At 51.3% G+C, this 19,671-nt stretch overlaps 2 protein-coding genes across 4 annotated transcripts in view; one reads left to right on the forward strand and one right to left on the reverse strand.

Annotated features, from left to right (window-relative positions):
- The window catches only part of HABP2 (hyaluronan binding protein 2), a 34,373-nt gene extending 33,325 nt beyond the window's left edge, over nucleotides 1-1,048 (forward strand). The window contains exon 13 of the mRNA XM_039237658.1: nucleotides 480-1,048. Within this exon, the coding sequence (XP_039093589.1) occupies nucleotides 480-644 (165 nt within the window). The 3' untranslated portion in view covers nucleotides 645-1,048. The remainder of the gene's footprint in view (nucleotides 1-479) is intronic.
- LOC120235359 (nebulin related anchoring protein) overlaps nucleotides 1,015-19,671 on the reverse strand; it is a 70,953-nt gene continuing 52,296 nt past the window's right edge. For all 3 annotated transcript variants that reach the window (XM_039237656.1, XM_039237657.1, XM_039237655.1), the window contains 10 exons: nucleotides 17,730-17,834; nucleotides 17,283-17,390; nucleotides 16,104-16,415; nucleotides 10,335-10,439; nucleotides 9,452-9,550; nucleotides 8,045-8,149; nucleotides 4,642-4,749; nucleotides 2,722-3,033; nucleotides 1,873-2,004; nucleotides 1,015-1,295 (listed from right to left, as the gene is read on the reverse strand). In XM_039237656.1, coding sequence (XP_039093587.1) covers nucleotides 1,191-1,295; nucleotides 1,873-2,004; nucleotides 2,722-3,033; nucleotides 4,642-4,749; nucleotides 8,045-8,149; nucleotides 9,452-9,550; nucleotides 10,335-10,439; nucleotides 16,104-16,415; nucleotides 17,283-17,390; nucleotides 17,730-17,834 — 1,491 coding nt within the window. In that variant the 3' untranslated portion in view covers nucleotides 1,015-1,190. The remainder of the gene's footprint in view (nucleotides 1,296-1,872; nucleotides 2,005-2,721; nucleotides 3,034-4,641; nucleotides 4,750-8,044; nucleotides 8,150-9,451; nucleotides 9,551-10,334; nucleotides 10,440-16,103; nucleotides 16,416-17,282; nucleotides 17,391-17,729; nucleotides 17,835-19,671) is intronic.

A 19,671-nucleotide genomic window follows, 5' to 3' on the forward strand; every position in this document is an offset into this window, starting at 1 on the left:
AACCCAAAACCGCTAACCCCACAGACCATGCTGAACATGTGGGCCCTACTATTTCTAAGCCTTATTCTTTCAACCCTGTGCGTGGCCCCTGTGCGTCCTGGATGGGCTCTAGCCAAACAGGGCACCGTCCCCCACCCAGGCCCCTGCAGGAATGAGAAGTTGAGGGTCCCTGAGAACTCTCTGTGTGACTATGAGTCATGAGCAAGAGCATGGACATAGGGGTCTGACCAAGGCACTGTGGCCCAGCCCTGCGGCACATCTGTCAAACCCTCCTGGACTCAGGGACATACGTTGGTGTTCACTTCTCTCCCTTCAGAGCTTTGTGTAGTATAAGGCATAGGCGGGTGTCTGCCAGCACCTTCCAGGGAAACCTGCCAGGCAAGCTCACACCACACACCCCGGCCTCTCCTCATGGAAGATGGCGGGGGGGGGGGGGTGTCTCTGATTCACAAGCTGAACCCATGTGTCTTTTCCCTTAGGGTGACTCAGGAGGCCCTCTGACCTGTGAGAAAAATGGTACCTACTATGTCTACGGGATAGTGAGCTGGGGCCTGGAATGTGGGAAGAAGCCAGGAGTCTACACCCAAGTTACCAAATTCCTGAATTGGATCACAGCCACCATCCAAAGAGAGACTAGCTTCTAAGGTGTTTTCTTAACCTGAGGGCCCCTTCACCTTGGCACCCAGATAAGGCAAGGCCTCACGGGCAGCCTTGGGCATCCCCAGGAGGCCATAGAGTCAAGAGTCTATGCCCTACATACAGACAATGGCCGCCCAGCCTAGCGCATCCTGGACTAAGAAATGCCAGAATCAACCCAACATATATTTTGTTTGCTTCCCTTCAAACGATGGTTACCTTATGGAAAAATCACAGACTGCCTTCACCTCGGACATTTGCAAATGTGGGATTAAAGAATGATCAGACCCACTGGAAGTCACCTTTACATCTTTATTCCTCATGCCGGACACCCAAGGTGCACAGTGGACCCGGCCACCTACTTTCAGGATGACACGGAGGAACGAAATTACAACTCTCTGGAGCTTTCTAAGAGTCGCTGTTTAAGTAAAAGGCGGCTCGGGGGGATGGGCTGGCATGTCATGTTTCCGGCTCGCTGGAACCGAATCATGTCTCTGGTAGACACGCTTCCTTCCCAGCCTCTTTCCCAAGGACTCCGGGTGGATGCTGCTTGCTCACAACGGCAGACCTCTCCTCCTTTTGACATGCAGAATCTCGGTGGCGTCTGGGTTCACGTCCCCCCTCTGATTATCTGCGGGCCCCACAGCTTCTGGCCCCCCCTGCAGAAATCAAACACACCCCCCTGAGTCAGAACGAAGCTCCCGCCCTGCTCCCACACGATGAGCTGCCTAAGATGCCCCGGGAGCGTTTAAAATGCTCCCCCTCCCCTGCCCTTCCCCTCTTCCACCCTCCCCAAGAAAAAGGATCCTTGAGGCAAGAAGGAGAAAGAAGCAAAGCCAATCTCTCATTTAGACGTGGTGTCTTTCTTCTGAACAAAGTAGGTTCAAAACCCAGACTATCGCAGCCAGCGAGTCCCTGACCCTTTCTGCAAATGTAACGAGCAAGCAGTCGGCACAGCCTGGGCTGCCGTGGCCCGGGATTGATGTAGCCCCGGTGGGTTTGTCTCCGCAGAACTAATGGCTGTGACTTCAGAGAAAACCCTGCAGGAAGTTTAACCCGGGTGTCATCCGCCTGGTCATCTCAGACCCATGAAATTAGGCGCCTTGCTCGAGCTGCATTGCACACTTCTTTAGAGCCAGCTGACCTCTGGCCAAAAATAAAGTTTGAAAAGAAACAGTGAGTTTGCCTTTCCCCATGGCCGTGCAAGCTGGGGTAGGTCCAGAGCTTGCTACTCACGTCAGCCCCCCGGAGACCCAGGCCCCTGGCCTTGGCCAGTTCTGCTGCCCGCCGGGCCATCTCCACTTTGTAGGAGCCAGGAGGGGTCCAGCCGATACCTCTGGTCAGGTTCAGGTCTGATTTGTACTTGACCTTAGGGGGATGGAGGAAAGCAAGAGGAATAGGTCAGCAGGGTTTGGGGTGATTTGGCCACAGAGTAGAGAATACAAGGTTGTCAGTAAGGCCAGGACCAAGGGGAGCAAACTTGTCTTAAGCAGAAGCTCCCTGGAGGTGAGGGCCCAATGGGCTGCCAGCTGGGCCACCATGTTGCCGTGCCCTCCATCTTTCCATGTAAGCGATGGGAGCTATGGTGGTGGCGGATGGTGGGGAGAACTGGTTCAAGTCTGAGCTCCTACCTCAACTTGGTTCAAGTCCAAGCTCCTACCTCAATTTGCTCTGTGGCCCTGGGAAAGCCATTTCCCTTCTCTGGGCTGCAGCTACATTCCAGAGAAAGTGCAAGGGCTGAGTCGGGAAACTGCTAAGCCTCCTCGGAAACAGTATGGCATAGCCATCAAGAACTTGAGCCCTGCCAACAAACCAATTGGGGTTCGGATCCCAGGTCTGGCACTTATTGGCTGTGTGACCTTGAGTAAGTTACTTAACCTCTCTAAGCCTCCGGTTCCTCATCTGTGAAGTGGGATGGGTTGCTGTGGGAGCTACGTTTGGCACAGCCGTGGCCCACAGTAAAGCCTCCACAGGGCGTCAGGTGTCCTGGGTTCTACCTCCACCCCGCCCCCTCCCACATGTGACTGGGCCGAGAGGCCGAAGCACAGGAGGAAGGGCCTGGGCCGGCGGGTGGGGGCAGCTCACATCACTCTGCAGCTGGTGGGCCTTCTGAGCGTGCTTCAGGCCCAGCTGCTCGGGGTCGCAGGTGGGCTGGGGCAGGGGCTGCCTGTAGCACACGTCGCTGGCCAGCTGCTGGCTCCTCCTGGCGTGGAGGAAGCCGGGCTGGTCGGGGCGGCTGTGGAACTGGGACCGACTCTTGACGAAGTCCTTCTTGTACTCGTTGTCACTCTGGAGTCTGCCGACGCTGAGGAAATGCCTCATCCGGGGGTCGTCCTGGACGCTGCAGTACCCAATCTGCAGGCCCCGGTCTCGAAGGAAGGCCTCTTTATACCGGAACTGCAGGTCAGAGGAGCAGAGGTGGGTCGGGCAGGTGCCGGGCTCCCCTCCCCCACCCGTCCACAAGATCCCCAGCAGGAAGTTCAAGGATGGGGGAAGGGGGCAGCTTCGGATTCAGGCACACCTGGGATCCATCTCTCCCGGTGCTACCTTCTAGCTCTGTGGCCTTGGGCCAGTGACTGAGTCTCTCTGAGCCTCAGTTTCCCCACCTGATAAAATGGGAGAGTGAACCTCCACCCCACGGGACACTGACAGGGTTCAACGAGCTAGGGGCTGAGCTCCGAGTCTGGCACAGGCTCACGCCCCCTGAGGGCAGCTCTGGGTATTACCGCCGCTGCTGTTAACCCACAGGAAGAGAAACGCGCCCACCCCGTCAGCAGCCACTCTTCCTTTGATTCTTTCCGTTTTGCAGGGACCCAGCCCAGGGCTCCTCAAACCATTGGGCGTGAAGGGCCACATTCATTTTGTTTTGCTTTTTGAATTTCCAATCAGTCAAAGTCCCAGGTTCTACTGCACCTGCAGCGGTGCTGTGTGCACTCGATGACACCCGGCCCCAGCCCTGCTCAAGAGGAGTCCGCAGGGCACATGCTTGGGTGTCACCATGGTTAGTTGCTGGAAAGGTTTCTAAATGCTTGCCCTTGCTCTCTGTACTTATTGTGTTAAGGATCGGTGATCTAGTCAAGGATGCCTTCCTCTCCCATAACAATGGCTGCCGTGTGTCAAACACTTGTTATTTGTACGACACAGTAAACTATTTTGTTTTCACTCCTACATCAATCCTAGGAGATAAAAAGTATATCCGTAGCTCATAGATGTAGAAATCTGCCTTCAGAGAATACAAGCAACTTGTCCAACACCACACAGCCGAGTCCTAAGTGACTAAGCCCTGACTTGAACTCAGATCAGTCTAGGTGAAAAGCTCAATGTGTTGCAGATCAACACATCAATCACATGTTAACTGACCTGTTGGTACACATACATCAGCTTTTAAGAGTGTCTGTTTTGAGAGGGCCCAGGTGGCTCAGTCAGTTAAGCATCTGACTTCGGCTCTGGTCATGATCTCATAGTTAGTAGGTTTAAGCCCCGCATCAGGCTCTGTGCTGACAGCTGGAGCCTGGAGCCTGCTTCGGATTCTGTGTCTCCCTCTCTCTCTGACCCTCGCCTGCTCTCTGTCTCTCTTTCAAAAATAAACACTGGAAAAAAAAAAAAAAGAGCATCTGTCTTGGAGCACCTGGGTGGCTAAGTCAGTCAAGTGACTGACGCTTGATATCTGCACTGTAACAGTGCACAGTCTGTTTGCGATTCTCTCTCTCTCCCTTTCTCTCTGCCCCTCACATGTGCTCTCTCTATCTCTCAAAATAAATAAATAAACTTGAAAAATTAAAAAAAATAATCAGAGTGTCTCTCTTGAAAGAGAGGAAGTAGGAACACAGCCTTCCCCAATTTGAACTTGAAATTTCTAGCTAAGATTCTAGGAAATAAGGCCCAATTTTAATTTCATTTGGAATATTTGTTCAGTTTGGGTTCCTGGTGGTTTTCTTTTCAACAGGACCAGGGAAACCAGTCAGGACTCTCAGCGGTGGAGGGAGAGAGAGCCGAAGGTCTTACGTCACTGGCGATCTCTCTGGAGGCCCGGGCGGTCTGGAACGGAATGGCGTCCAGCCTGAAGTCGTAGCCGCCAGCCCGTGTCTGTTCCCAAGAGTTTCTATAGGCTTTCTAGATGGTGAAAACAAAGATATGAGTGAGCAGGGAGTGAGCATTCCACATCTGGCACGTTGTTAGTTCTGAGCAGGAACAGTTCCTAAACACACACCCTCGACCTTGCAGGGGCCTAAGGACAGAGCCACAGCCCCACACCCATCCCAAGGACCTCCCCGGCTCTCCCATTGGTGGGGCTGGCCAGGAAGGGCTGCAGCTCGAAGCCCCTGGCCTGATCATCAGGCCCTGCTCTGGTGGCTCTGGGCTCCATGAGCCTTGCTCATCTGCTACTTCCCGTTGGTAGGAGAGGTGCCTGCCCTACTCTTTCCTATCTTTGCATTCACTTTCGGTGCCTCAGATTGGCAGCTTCCAGAAAAAGTTTGAGAACTCTACTTCTTCAGACATGCAGAAAGTACTCTTCCTTAGGTCCCGGCAGCCATGTGTTTGTTAGCTCCAAAGACTTCGTGGGAGCCCCTCAGCAGCTCCCGAAGCCATGCCACGCCATCACTATGAAGCGTGCCGCACCCCACAGGCACCCCGTGTGCCTGCAACCAAGGGAAGAGCCTTCACCCGAATTAAATTGATTGCCAAGAACCTGACAGAGTTCCTGACCCGTGTTATTTCACATCTTCTTCTTTCATTTTCCCCCTTTTGAAGTTGTTCTCATACACCCTCCAGGAGTCTGTAATCACACCCTCTAGTCCTCAGGTAGACCCACATAACCGACAGAGCATCAAAATCCCCCACGCCTTCGTGTAGCTAATAATTTTTTTTTTAAGATAAGGGAATGGCTCCATGAAAGGAACCATCTGGAGACTCCAGTGGAGGGCTGTCCTTTATTCAGCCACAGAGAAGGGAGACAGCAGGTGAGCCGCAGCGGCAGCAGACGACAAAGTGACGGCCCCAGACCGTGTCTGCGGCTCACTCTTTCCAAGAGCCCTAGCAGGTCAGGAGGAGCTTTAAGAACCTTACTTTTGTCACTTGGAAATAGAGGTCAGGCCTGAGGCTCTGTTCTACAGGAGACTGAGGAGATTAAGCAAAGCGGGGATGGCAGATAAAAAGCAAAGTGCCTCACACCACCGCACACCTGGGCCCAGGATCAGAGAGGCCCATGGAGGCTGAGCCGGGCACGGCGGAGCTCCACATTTTTAGGTACTGCCATCCGGCACCTTCACCTTCATCATCGCCTCCACCTCCCACATCCAACACCACCAACCATGAGCCAAATGCCTACTACGTTCAAGGGCCTAGAAATACAGAGCCAATACCCTTGGAGCAATCACCTAATCGATGGGTCACAAACAAGGCCCAAAGGATTCGATTTCCCGGGTCACCACTGAGTTTAGCAGGCGTGACCCAGGGATATGTAGAAGGGGAGAAGCATTCAGATAACGAAAGACCCGCCATCACCTTTAGCTTTATGCTCCCTCATATGGCGGCCCAGCACATAGAGTCTAAATGCTTAGCGTCCCCTGGGAAGGTGACGGTTGGCCCCTTCCTAAAAAGGACCTCCACACCAGATCTGGGCTGGGTAAGGACACTGAACTTCACTCAGCCTCAAACTCCAGCGTCACCCCGCTGTGGTGTTGACACCCCCCCACATCCAAGTCTCTGCAGCCGAGGGCCGACGAGTGAGGGTGGCCCAAATTGGGGTCCCCCCAAGGCGCCGGCTCCCTTTCTCCTGCCCCCTTCTCCCTGTATACTATTTGCTTGATTGTCATCACTTCCTCCCTGAGTTTTTTTTTTATTCTGTTGAGGTTTCTGCCTTGCCACTGGGAGCCTTTCCATTCCGTAGGCGCTTTGATTTGGAACCCTGGGCGTTTCTCTTCTTTATCACAGTGGGCGCAGTTTTGTCCTCAGCCTCACACATTAGAGTCATTTGATTTTTAGTTATTTCGGCTGCCTTACACATCTCAATGGCTTTCTTTGCCCAGGAAGGTCACTTTCCCTCCACATCTTCCTCACAGAGCACTTGATCCAATTGTGTGCATTCTACACGCCCCCGAAGAAGTGCTCTTTCAAAAGAGGTTCATGAGTTCTCCATATTCCGCATGCCCCGGCGGCTAATTTCAGCTCCGGGACTCTACAGATCGGCGTCCCTTGAGAGCCAGAAGATGCGCTGTCACCGGCCTGGGGTGGCCGTCCTCCTTAAGCTGGCCCCCAAACTGACTGGCAGTCTTATCCCAGTTTTTCAGGGTGATGGGCCTCCGATAGTTTGTCAGATGGAGGCCTGGCCTTCCCCCATCCTTGAAGCATGAATGTGGTGGCTGTTTTGTCCAAGCTCCGTGGAGGGGGAGGTCCACTTCCCCAGATGGAGGTCAGCCCACCAGAGCTGCCGTTCTAAAATTATCGCTCGCGCATCCCTCAAAAGCATCAAATGGTCATAATAACTCATATTTACAAAGCACCATCGCATTCACCGCGTGGGATCCCACAGGGCTTTACAAACGCAACAAACTAATACGCACGCTAACTAGAAGGCGCCTCTCTAACCCCTGTGAAGCGGCCACCTCTGGGGTGCAGGGTAGCAGCTGTTGATCTGCGCGAAGCCCCAGGACACAATGGCCAGGCCAGGGAGGGAAGAATGGCCGGACTCTGGGAGGCCCCGCGCTGCCCCAGGCCGACACACTCAGCCTGTGTTATTCTGATCTGACAGCGTCTTTTGATTCTGCCGCCTGGCTACCTGTTATCCCCAGATCACAGCTTTGCAGGCCGAGCGGCCGCCTATTCTATTACAACCGGAGGCCTCCGACCCCTGCTAACAACAAGTCTGGGTTTAGGAAACAGCATCTTGGTCATGCCCGCAAAGGGCACACATCTAAGGGACACAGAAGCGTGGGAGGCCACCGCCTCGCGCACAAAAGAGGAGATGGTGTTTGCGCCCGATGGACGACAATTGCGGCGTCTTCCCAAACTGGGTGGTGAGAAAGTGCCACAGTGTCTCTGAAGTCAGCCGGCTTCAGGAAATGTGTTCGGGAAAGAAACAGAGCAAGTGTCTGCACCTCCCAGGACCAGGAGAGCACATGACTGAGGCCTTCGCAGTCATGCCCGGGACCGGAATTTTCGAGCTGGAAGGAACCACAAGCATTGGTTCGCCCACCTCCATCCCATTTTCCAGCTGAGGAAACCGAGGCCCAGCGAGGAAGGTGACGCAGAGTCACACATGTGGTCTGTCTCACTCTCGGTCCCATGTTCTGCCCATCCAAAGTCCTCCTTCCTGGGGCCGTTTCTTCCCCAACGGATAACATCCGGTTCGGGTATGGATACATTTACAGAAATCGGCACACAGCACGTGAACGGCCGCATCACTTACGTCACTCAGGTGCTGCGCGTTGAGGCGGGCTCTGGTGAAATCAGGGTGGTCGGGGACCAGGGTGTATCTGTGCAGGGACTCGGCATCGCCCGACCTGTACAGGCGCTGTGGGGAAGACAGGCTCATGGTAAAGGCAGAACTGTGCCGGCCGAAATGACAGACGGAAAGCAGGCCAGCTCCCTTCCTGCCCCTCCCTCTCAGTGCCCCCCATCGTGGGAGCAGAACCCAGCCCAGCACATGGAGGGCCTCCGGCCAGCACCCAGACAGAACACACCGGCCTACCGAAGGGGTCTGTGCACCGGGAGTCATGTGGGGTTGGCTGGTTTTCAATAGAATCTGTTTAAAATATTCATCAAGATCTGCTCCAAATGGGCCCCACACCATGATCCTTGCTGGCTACACCTGTGTGTTTTACAGCAGACTAAGGTGTGTGGATTTTTCAAGAATCTTTGCAACTGAACATCGTTCAAGGTTTCTACTTGTAACGAGATGCCTTAATGCCCTTGTTGTTGGACATGGATAATAATAAAAAGACCCAACAGCTAATAAGCCTTTTTTTACCATGAAATGCTGTACTATGTTTCCAGAAAATTAAAGTTTCCGTAGTCTACCTGCGTCCCAGGAAGACATGATTTTAAAACTTGAAGTCTCTCTTAGTTGCTGTTTTTAGAGCACTGATCTAAGAGTTACAGATGATTTTACGAAGGGATTGAGTCTCCTCTACTTTGCGAGAGGAAAATATAGTATTCTAATCCTTTTCCAAACTCCACCTGGACTTCGCAAGCATGAATGTTTCGGTACAACATTTGGACTCCATGTGATGAGGGGTCGGTTTTGTCAGTCTGTGCAAAGTCAAATCCCTTGACAATTTCAGAAAAAAAATATTTAACTTTCTGTACTCCAAAAGAAATATAGGAGAGAAGGAGTGAGGCTAAATCATACGAAGTAGAAGCAGAAAGAAGCTTTTAATATGGCTCTTCCTTTTTTCTAACTGGGTTCTGTTCAGCTTTTAATTTCATTACTCTCAATAATTAAGATGAATCTCATGTTTAATAAAAGATCATCAATAATACTTAGTATTATTACTGTTATGATTATGAACAAACTGTAACAGGGGACATTTATTGAGGGCTCACTATGTTGCAGATACTTGTTAAAAGCTTCACACACGTTTGTTTATTTAATCCTCATTTATTTCACTTAATCTTATGAAATGGTGCCTTCATTGCCGTCCTTTCAAATAAGGGAGCAGAGATTAGAAGAGAGAAGTACCTGGTTCTCGATCACCCAGGCAGTAGACAGCAGGTCTGCCCTCACATCTGTCCCAAGCCCATCCTCTTAAGCACTGAGTACCGAGCAGCAGTACTCACTACAGGGCACCTAAGATGAGTGATGAAAGATACCCACCTCGTTGCAATGCTTGTAGCTGTTCTTGGCATGAACCAGGTCTGGGGAGTCAACCACCGTGGTGAACTTGATACTATCTGGTTTCTTACGGTATTTAGTCTGTAAGAAACAGACACAGATTCCCATCAAACAGTCGAACCCTGTGCATTTTTTTGGGATGGAGCTTCACCCCACCCACTTGGTACCAAATGTGCCAATGACACTATTGGAAAACAAGTTTCTCTTCTTGGTGGGTGCCTCACAGGGGTACACAAGAGATCCCCACTGCCTCTGTGATAAGGAACATTTTACAAGTATTTACTCTCCCGAGGGGGGAAAAAGGCTGCACAATAGCCTGGCCCGTCACAATAAAGGAATCCAGTAGGGGGGAGAATTCAGCATCAACAGGGTCCCAGTGAGGTCTGTTACTAAGAAGTGGGAGAAGGTAGTGCCACCCTCAAGGGGATCCCAGGCCACCAATGCAGTGGGGAGTTGGCTGAAGGGAACCATTCCCTGTGCAGTGTGTAACCTTCTGAAATCAGATACCCCCAGACACTGGACACTCCGAGTAAACTCAGTAGGTGGATGACACGTTCTGGGCCCCCATGAAAATAATGGGCCAGTTTAGCTCCTAACAACCTAATGTGCCTACTGACAACTTTCTAGTGAGTCATCTGTCTTTCACTGCCCAGTTTGGAACATGCCTTTAACTCCCCAGCAAGTGAACTCATGGGGAGGGAAATCTTGTTCAGTCTTGCCATTGGGTTGCAAAAGGCCAGGAAAAATGCTGGGCATCCAGTGGCCATGGGACCTTCTTGGGATCTCCACCCTGTAAGCAGGTTCCCTCTTCAGGAGGGAGTGGATGCTATGGGTTGCGTGTATGATAGGGTCGGGTTGGTGGTACCTCGCTGATGAGTTCTCCGGCCTTCTTTGCACTCTCTAGCTGTGGGGAACTCAGCGCCTGCCATCCTGTCCCCTTCATGCCCATCAGGTCTGACTTGTAGCGGAACTGTGGGAAGAAAATCAGTGGCTTTTACCGAGAGAGTGCCTAAGACTCTCAGGGCATTTCAAGATCCTTGATTTGTAATAATGCTTCATTGTGACGTGTCAACATCTTCCTTCGGAGTGCATTCTGCATGCCGTTAAGTCAAACTGCACGAGTTTTAGAAGCCAAGGCGATGGATGCCAACGATCGCTTAAAGAGAGAGTGTGATCGCTTAAAGAGAAAGTGGAGGGGGCGCCTGGGTGGCTTAGTCAGTTAAGCGTCCGACTTTCGCGTAGGTCATGATCTCGCAGTTCATGGGTTCGAGCCCTGCGTCGGGCTCTGTGCTGACTGCCAGCTCAGAGCCTGGAGCCTATTTCAGAGTCTGTATCTCCCTCTCTCTCTGACCCTCCCCTGCTCATGCTGTCTCTCTCTCTCCTAGAAATAAATAAAAATATTTAAAAAAAACAAAAAAAGAGAGAAAGTGGAGATCTACACCCAAGCCCAGGCAACAGCCTGGATTATTTTGTTTCCCCCTGGCAGTGAGGTGACTGCCCGCCTGCCTAAACAGAACAGTTTTACCCACCTCCAGGTCACAAAAGGGCTTTGAGTTCTGACTCGGAGCAAATCGCTTCACCATAATGTGACTCAGTTTCTCTCTGTGATGGCTGCGGGTCATAACAACCCTTCTGTTCTCATGAGAACACCTTAGGGTTCCTCAGAGCTAAAGCTACTCTATGTGTTGGATCTGTTTTTGTTTCGTGGTGGTTTGGGGAACCGGGGGGGGGGGGCAGGGGGCATGGGGACAATTACAACAGGACCCTAAGAAGGGCACAAGCTTAGCTACAACCGGCCTACAGGATGTAAGCCAGTTTAAGCTTTTTGTGCCTAGGTTTACCTCCCCCTGCCACTGTTCCTCAGGATTTGCTCACAATCTCAAAACGGGCCAGGTTGTATCCTGTCTTAATTTTAAGGACTCAGAAGATTAGAATTCCAGCAGCATTCCTGGGACAAAACAGTGAGTGGTGCTGCAGGACAATGGGTCTAATCAGGAGTCTCCTAAAACATTAGATCTTATTACCATTCCTCGACCTGCCCGCCATTACCCAGGATGAGAGAGTCACATGAATGCCTTTCTTCTTCTCCTTATGGAAATTAGGCATTTTTTAATGGTGGAAAAAGACCCTCTAAGGAAGTCTAAAATTTGGATCTAAACCAAGGTGATAGTGTTTCTCTAATTTAGATATAAGCCATGCTGTAACGCAAAATATCACTCCAGAAACCAGCCTCTCGGCCTTTTTAGTTCCTTTTCATTTCATGATTCACAGTGTCCCTCACAGCTGGCCTCAAAGAGGGTCCGTTTCTGATCTACTGTCTGCTGGTTAATGCCCCCGTGCAAATCCCACTCTGCTTTCTAACTGGTGAAGGGAGGCATCACTCAGGTTCAGGAGCTGATTTCAAAACCCCATGTCAGTTAAGATTGCTTTTTATACCGCGATCTTTCGGTCTACACTGGCAAAGCTTTTGCCTTCCACTCTGATAAAGAACAGAGAAAATTGGATAAATTTCTAAGTTAGAGAGAATAATCCTACAGGGCCTCTTCACAGCCGGGTCTTGCTCCTTTCATACGCAAGATGAAGTGGGGAACGCTCTTTCAACTTGCCTTTTGTTGAGCTGAACAGTACAATTGCAGGTAAGTCAGAAAGCAAGATGCAGGTTCCCCAAAGATCTGACTGCGCCTCAGACTCTCTTATAAATGGATTGTCTATTGATATTTCAGCTCCCAGCCCAGGCTTGACTATTCACGCAGACCCTAAAAACAACACACCTGCCCCAGACTTCACGATGAAAGAGGGGGAGAGAGTGGGGAGTTGAGGAGAATCAGTTGCCCAAAGATGGTTCTAAAGAAGGATTTTAAGGTAATAAGAGAGCCTCTCACACCACCCAACTGCACCTGGCTTCCCCAAACAGCAATCTTGCCGTTTTCCCTTGCCTGGAAGCCACCTTCAAATTCATACATGGGGTTTCCCGGCACCCCCATTTTGGAGCACTGGCTGCAAGTGGGTCCCCGATTTCCAATGATGTAAACAACTGTACCCATGAGATGGCCAGCAGGGAAGTGTATTTGTCATATCAATGGGAATCTTTATAATCACCCTCTTGCACAGGGTGTGGTTTGCTTTAGACTCATTATTTCATGCATTGCTCATGGCATCCTTCAAAGGAGGGGTTCTTATGCCCACGTGCAAAACAATTTTGGTGTTCAAGTGACTGTTCAGACTCTCAGAAGAGCCATTGGCTGCTGTCCTCTCCTCTCCGTGTGCCACACAGGCGGTCATTAAAGGAGCCCTTAGGAGTCGAGCACTTGGGGTCCTAATCCAGCCACCTGGGGGAGCCAAAGAGCACTGAACTAGGAGTCTGGACACTAGAGCCCCGCTCGGCCTCTTGCTGGAGGGTCTCGAACAAGCCATTCCCCTGCCAGCCTGTGACCCTGGGCAAGTTATTTAAGATTACAGGTGCCTTAGCTGCCACATCTGTAAAAATGAGAGTAATACCAATGTGTACCCAGATACTAAATGAGATAGTTTGTGCAAAACATTTGAACAAATGCCAGAATGAACATTCCAAACATTTTAGTTGTTGTTATGGTTGCTTCTGATGGGGAAACTGAGGTTCACAGAGCTTACAGAGTCTACCTGAGGTCATGCAGCTGTAAAAGGTGGGGTCAGGGCTGTCCCCTTGACAGTCCCTGTAGGCAGGCACTTTTCAGGACTCCTTGCAGCCCGGGTGCAAGATCATGGCCACTCACTGTAGAGCACTGCCTGGGCACAGCGTGTGTCTCATACATGTCCCAATGCAAGCATGGCTTGAGCAATCATGGCCTGGGACCTTCGGCGTAGGGGTGAGCACCCCTTGGCTCCCTCTGGCCAGACTCACAGCTTTCTTTCCGGTCTGGGTAGGAGAGGGCAGAAGAAGCACCCGGAGGTTGGGGACTCCCGTTCCTCCCCCAGCCTGAGCTGAACCGAGTCAACACATGTTGAGCCTTTGTTTCTTTTTCTACACAACTACAGGAAATTAGACTTTCAGTAATGACCACAAGAAAACTGAAGCCTCAGAACCAGCTCGACATTAGGAGGTGTCCTCCGTTCACAGCATCTTGCAATCTACACCCCCCTAAATGAATAAACTTCAAGTTTAAAAAGCAATGCAGGAAGCATCATATGGTAATTTAAAAAAATTAAGCAATATTTCTCAGCATTAAAAATTTTAATACATATCCTATTTCATAAAATGACCGTGTGAGAATGCCAACTACCGTTTCTCAGAAAGTCCTCTTCTTTTTAGACTGTTTTTCCTACTTTTTTTTAGTGTTAAAATATCCTTTCTTTTCAGAAAAAAACAAAACAAAACCCTGTGATATAAATGGTAGCTTGAGGTAATGTTTCAGGTTTCTTTTTTTCCTCACCTAGTAAAATAAAAATCTGAGGACACCTGGGTGGCTCAGTTGGTTAAGCGTCCAGCTCTGGTTTTCAGCTTAGGTCATGATCTCAGGGTTGTGAGACTGAGCCCCATATTGGGCTCTGTGCTGACAGCATGAGTCTACTTGAAATTCATCCTCTCTCTCTCTCTCTGCCCCTCCCCCTTCAAAGTAAATAAATAAATGTGAAATAAAAATCTGACATTATATTGATGCCCCCATCTTAAAAGCATTTACCCAGGAACCCTGAAATCGGAGGTCACTGGTCAAACCTCTTTGTCTCTCTGTTGGAGGGACAGAGGCCTAGAGAGCGAAGGGACAGCTCAAGGACACATAGTCGGTAGGGGACAAAGTGGAGCTTTCCCCGAATGTCTTGGGGCTCCCAGCTTGGCCCCCCTCGCCTCTCTGGGATGGCCTCTGCATCTGCCCCAGAGGCTCCTCTCCCCCTCGGAATAGCCCATTGACAAGACGGTCACACCACGCGCTATTCTCGGAAGAGACAGAACGGCCGTCTAGCAGGTGGAAGGCCTTCGTAGTGGGACTTGCGCTGCCTCCTTCGTAACCACGTGCCCTGTGTGGGGCCCGATGACCTCCCCCTGTCCCATGCTCAGCCTGACTGAATCCTGTGATACCTGCCATTCCGGCAAATTGTGATGAATAATTAGGTGATTGCTGAATCGCGACTTCATGGAATCAGAATTAATCACCACTTACGGGTTTATAATCTTCTGTCTGTGCCATGTGCCTAAACTCAAGAGCAGTTATTGCCCTAAAGGTAACCAGAACCCAGGGCCTTGGTGTGGAGAACAATCCGCACAGCCTTGTTGGTTGTGGTTGCTGGCACGTTTCTGTGCGCCGGGCACCACGGTAGCCCTCATGGAGGCCAGTCCGAAACTGAGAAGTGGGTTCTCAACTGGGTGCAGTTTTGCCCCCCATGCACACTGGGCGACATTTCAAGACATTCTGCCTGTCACACCGGGAGAGGGCGGTGTGGATAGTGGGTAGAGGCCAGGGATGCCCCAATGCAACAGACAATAGGCCCCACAATGGAGAATCATCCAGCCCAGAACATCCAAGGAGCTGGAGCTGAGAAAGCCTGATCCTGATGCTGAGGGTTGCCGCGACCACAACCCCCTGGGTTGTGCTCCAGAACGAGCTCCCTCCTCCTCCTAGGGCTGAGAGAGACCGCACGCACACACTCACGTGCCACAGTGCCCGCCACACAGCTCGTGCGCCACCGCGCTGACCACGCCCACATTATCACCGTTATCAAGTCCCAGTGGCAGACACTAAGGCCTGGAGGGAGGAGGGGACTGATGTTCGCATGTGCGGGAGGGGCTGGCGCCCTTGCCCGGGGGAGGCCCCCTCCTTTCTGGGTCTCAGTGTCTACCCTTGGGGCATAAGAAGCACGACTCCTCTGCAAGAAGCCCCCACTGCGAGAGCAAGGTAGGTACGATGGTGGGTTTTGGGGTCGGGCCTGCCTGGGCATCTCCTGCACGACCTCATCTGTGAAAGAGGAGCCATGACTGTCCCCGGCTCACAGCACGTGAGCAAGAGGGACAGTCAGGCAGGCAGGCAGGCAGGCAGGCGGCGTCAGCTCTGCATACCTGCCAGCCCCTCCTCTCTCTCAGACCCCACTCCAGACCGCGGCCTCCTCACTCGCCCACTTTCTTTGGGCAAACAGGCTGCGGCTCCTTCCACTCAGGGCCTCGCCTTCGGATTTGCTACTCTGTTGGCTGGAGTGGTCTCTCCTTCCCTCAACTTCGGTCTTTGCTCAAATGTTCCCTTTTCAGTGCCCTGACCCGGCCCCCCCAACCCCGTTCTAAATTGCACACACACAGGACCACACACCTCCCCCCCTTCCCTGCTCTGTGTGTCTCCACAACACGTGTCCACCAATGTACCATATGTCCTACTTGTCACAGAGCATCTCCCTCCCACATAATGGAAGCCCCGGGTACACAGCAGTTTATTAACTTCTTGTTGACCGCGGTATCCCCGGGGCCTGGAATGGTGTCTGGCACATAGTAGGTACTCAAGACACAGTTATATCGAACGACTGAATGATTCCAACCTACATGGCCCACCACAGCCCCAGCAAGTTTTAGTTGTGGCAGGAGGGGTCTGAGAGGCAAAGGAAGCAGCAGAATGTGCATGGAGCCGCTGTGGGAGGAGGGAGGTCAGAGGCGGGCGTGTGGCCCCAAGGCCCCTACCTCACTCTGCAGGGCGTGTGCTCTCTTGGCCCAGGCCATCTTCAGGTCCTCAGGCAGCGCCGTGAACTCGTGGCACCGCGTCTTGTAGTCGTGGTCGCTGGCCAGGGCCTGGGCCTTCCTGGCGTGGACCAGGTGCACCATGTCCATGGGCAGGTGGCAGCGGGCTCGGCCACTCGCCGCCCCCCGCCTGTACTGCAGCTCGCTCTGCAGCTGGCCCACCCGCGAGCAGTGTCGGAGCCGCGGGTCGTCGCTCACGCTCCGGGCCCCGATCAGTCTACCTCGCTCCTTCACAAAGTCATGTCTGTAGAGAAACTGGAAGGCGAGACCACAGTTAGGGGCCAGGATTTGGCCTCTTTAGCTTCCACCCGCACGTCCTCACTGCAGACCCTAGAAAACTCACCCACCCTTGCGCTAGGAGGTGATGATTATAAGAAAAACCACAGTGAGGTTGGCCTGGGAGCATGCCGCCTCCCTGAGGGACGAACAATTAAAACGTTACTCCATCCTTCCCATCTAATTAAAACCAGATCCTTGGGACCAAAGGAAGGGCCCGGGTCCCCTTACGTGTGTCCTGTGGCCAAAAGGAATTTATCAAAAAAGGTAAAAGAGGAACTTGTGCTTTAACCGTTTGTACTTGCAAAACATTAAACCCAAAAGACAGGATCCATTTATTTGAAGTCCACATTTTCTGTGATTTGTTTGTGGGAAAGAGAAAGTCACCTTCATGTCCCAAAGCTATAGATGCTATCAGCAGAGTGGCGGAGACACAGCCAGCAAATCCTAACGCCAGCATGTGAAACTACAGAGAGTCAAGAGGGAGATGCGTTACGGCTGTATTACAATTTCTATTGCGAGTTCTCTTTCGAATTCTAGGTGCAGTTAGAAAGCAAGCAGCTCACGCATTACAGGCGGGATCGCTGGTGAGACACTGCAATTCGAAAGAAATCCTAATCGCTTTCCTGCTGGAGACCTTTGCCTGAGTTTAGCTTGTGATTAATAGAGCCTTTCTTTCCCTCCCTCTGTCAGAGAAGCTCATTGCTAACTAATATATTCTGCAGGTGACAGCCTGTCTCACATGGTGATAGATTTGCTTTAATTCAGGAAAATCAGCCGTAGACATTGTTTTACATGAAGTTAACAGAAATTAGGCAAGATGGAAGGTCATAGCACTCAACTCACATCACTGGCTATATCTCCAGAGACGCGAGCAGCCTGGAAGGGAAGAGCGTCTATTGTCAGCTTGTAGCCTTGAGCACGGAGATTACGCCAAGACTCCTTGTATTTTGCCTACAGTAGGAACACACATAGATCTTTAAAAAAAAATTTTTTTTACACGAATCAATGAACAAAGGCTACCCCTTTCATTTGTAGTACAGTGTTCCAGAATCGATTTCTGACCAGCAAAAGCTCTCTCTTTTGCAAAGAAAATCTCATCAGCACACACGCAATCGTGCGCTCTGACACATAGGGATGCAACACACTCGTGGAAAAATGTATTTACCACGAGCGTCTAAAATCATGGTTTAAGTTCGGGAACACTAGAAGGGTCACCGTTAGATCCCATCATAGCCACCGACAGATGAGGCTTTGGAGCATGTCTTCACCTTAGCAACAAGAAAGGCTTACATCACTCAGATTGGCCGCGTTCGCTTTGGCTCGGACGAACTCGGGCAGACCCAGGGTCATCGTGTACTGGTGCCTCGCCTCGTCCCCGGCTGCTTTATAGAGGCGCTGGGCAGAGAGAGGAAGAAGAAAGCAAGGAGAGGATGCTGAGTGTTTCTCAGTGCTGGAGGCCCCTCGTTTGCGAGAGGGAAACAGGTCTTCAGAAATAGGTTTGCGGGGAGCCATTCGCCGTGTCACGGATACCCCTTCGGCCCTGAAGAAGATCTTTCTTTCAATAAAGTCAGTTCTTTCATGAGTCAAGCTGAGTGATATGAAAGGGATACGTAAGACATTGCAAGTTGCTTTTGAAGGGGTTTAGGGCAGGTCACCCCAAAATACGGCACCTTGGCATACTGAATGCTTTAAGCTGAAGGGATTTGGGAAACAGCAGGTGCTAGAAGCACTCTTTCTTCTCTCCTCTCCTGAAGCAGGCCAGAAGACCCTCCTGTAAGAGATGCCCTCCCCAGAGGAGAGGAGTGTCCTCATCTCCGAAGCCGGAGGGCTGCAGGGAGGAGTCTGAGGGAACAGACCATGCTAAGTGTGCCCCTGACCTTAGCCCATCACATTTCCCCGTGACTCCCCAAACCGAGTACAGAAATGTTCATTTCTTCTGGTTCCTGTACGAAGGCTCCTGGACCAAGTAAAACTTGAATTAAATATACTAGTATGCTTGTCTTTTGTTAATCTGCCTTTTGTTACAGAAGCCCCACTGAGACCCTAGGTTGGGTAAAGGAAAAGGTAAGGTTTCTTCCTTACACTTTGCTCGGGAACGGGCTGAGAAAAGAAAACCACGTTTAGGAACGCTATCAAAGCTCTTCTCTTTGGAGACTTTGCCCTGGGGGATACAGTGTAAAGACCATAAATACCAAGATCCAGGAAAATTTGGAGAAGTCCTGGTTGGTGGAAGGGAGGTTCCCAAACTCTGTTCTGCATCCCTTCCTAAAGCTCTGGCTCCTTCCATGATCGAACTCACGCCAGTGCGGCCCCGCGTGGCCTCCACTGGCTACAGAAACACCCATTCACGTGATCAGAAATGGGTCTGTGACTGGTGAGTTCTCTGAGGTCATCATAGGAGGCGGGGTTACCCCACCATCCAGCTCACAGAGCAGGTAGGAAAGGCTCGACGGGAATTTAAGATTGAGAATGGCCACTACCCCGGCTCTTGGGGACATTCTTCTCCCTAAGCTGCTGTCTCTTAACTTTCTGACTTGGGTGAGAGTGGAATCCAATTGTATAAATAGCCAAATCTCGACTGGCTTCTAAAAGAGTCAGGAGGAGAATTTGAAAAACTCAGGACGATGCCAGATTTAACTCCCTGCCAAGCTGGGTTTCTATTTCAGACGAGATTGGGCGCGTTCAGGGTGGCATGGCCGTAGATGCGATTTCTATTTCAAACTTGCAAGAGAGCCATCAAGAAGTAGCAACAAAGGGCCTGGAATGCTGATTTTATGTAACGAGACTCCTTCCCCTGCGCACCCATTGGCTATAGATATTTAAATGAAGTGAGCAAACGGCAAGTGAGGGAGGAGGCAGAAATTCCAGAAGTGTGACCAACATCATTCGGTGTAAGCGGCCTTGCACCAGCACCCCTGAATACCCACACAGCCTCCAGAGAGTCATCATCAGAATGACCATGGATGCAAGGTTAGCCCGTATGTTTCTAGACAGAACAGGTGAATGACGGACCAGTACTTTCAAACTTTAATGTGCAAGGGAAACACGTGAGGACCCTGCTAAAGGACCCTGTGGATTCAGAGGGTCTGGGGTGGGGCCTGAGGCTCGGCACCTCTAACAAGCCGCAGGTTCGAGACTGCCCTTGAGGGGCGGGACTAGAGATTAAACCCGATTTCCAACTAAGCCTTCCTTCCCTCTGGAAAATGTTTACATTCCATATATGACGTTCTTT

The sequence above is a fragment of the Hyaena hyaena genome, unplaced genomic scaffold (assembly GCF_003009895.1).
Source record: "Hyaena hyaena isolate Hyena2069 unplaced genomic scaffold, ASM300989v1 scaffold_128, whole genome shotgun sequence".
Taxonomy (NCBI): domain Eukaryota; kingdom Metazoa; phylum Chordata; class Mammalia; order Carnivora; family Hyaenidae; genus Hyaena; species Hyaena hyaena.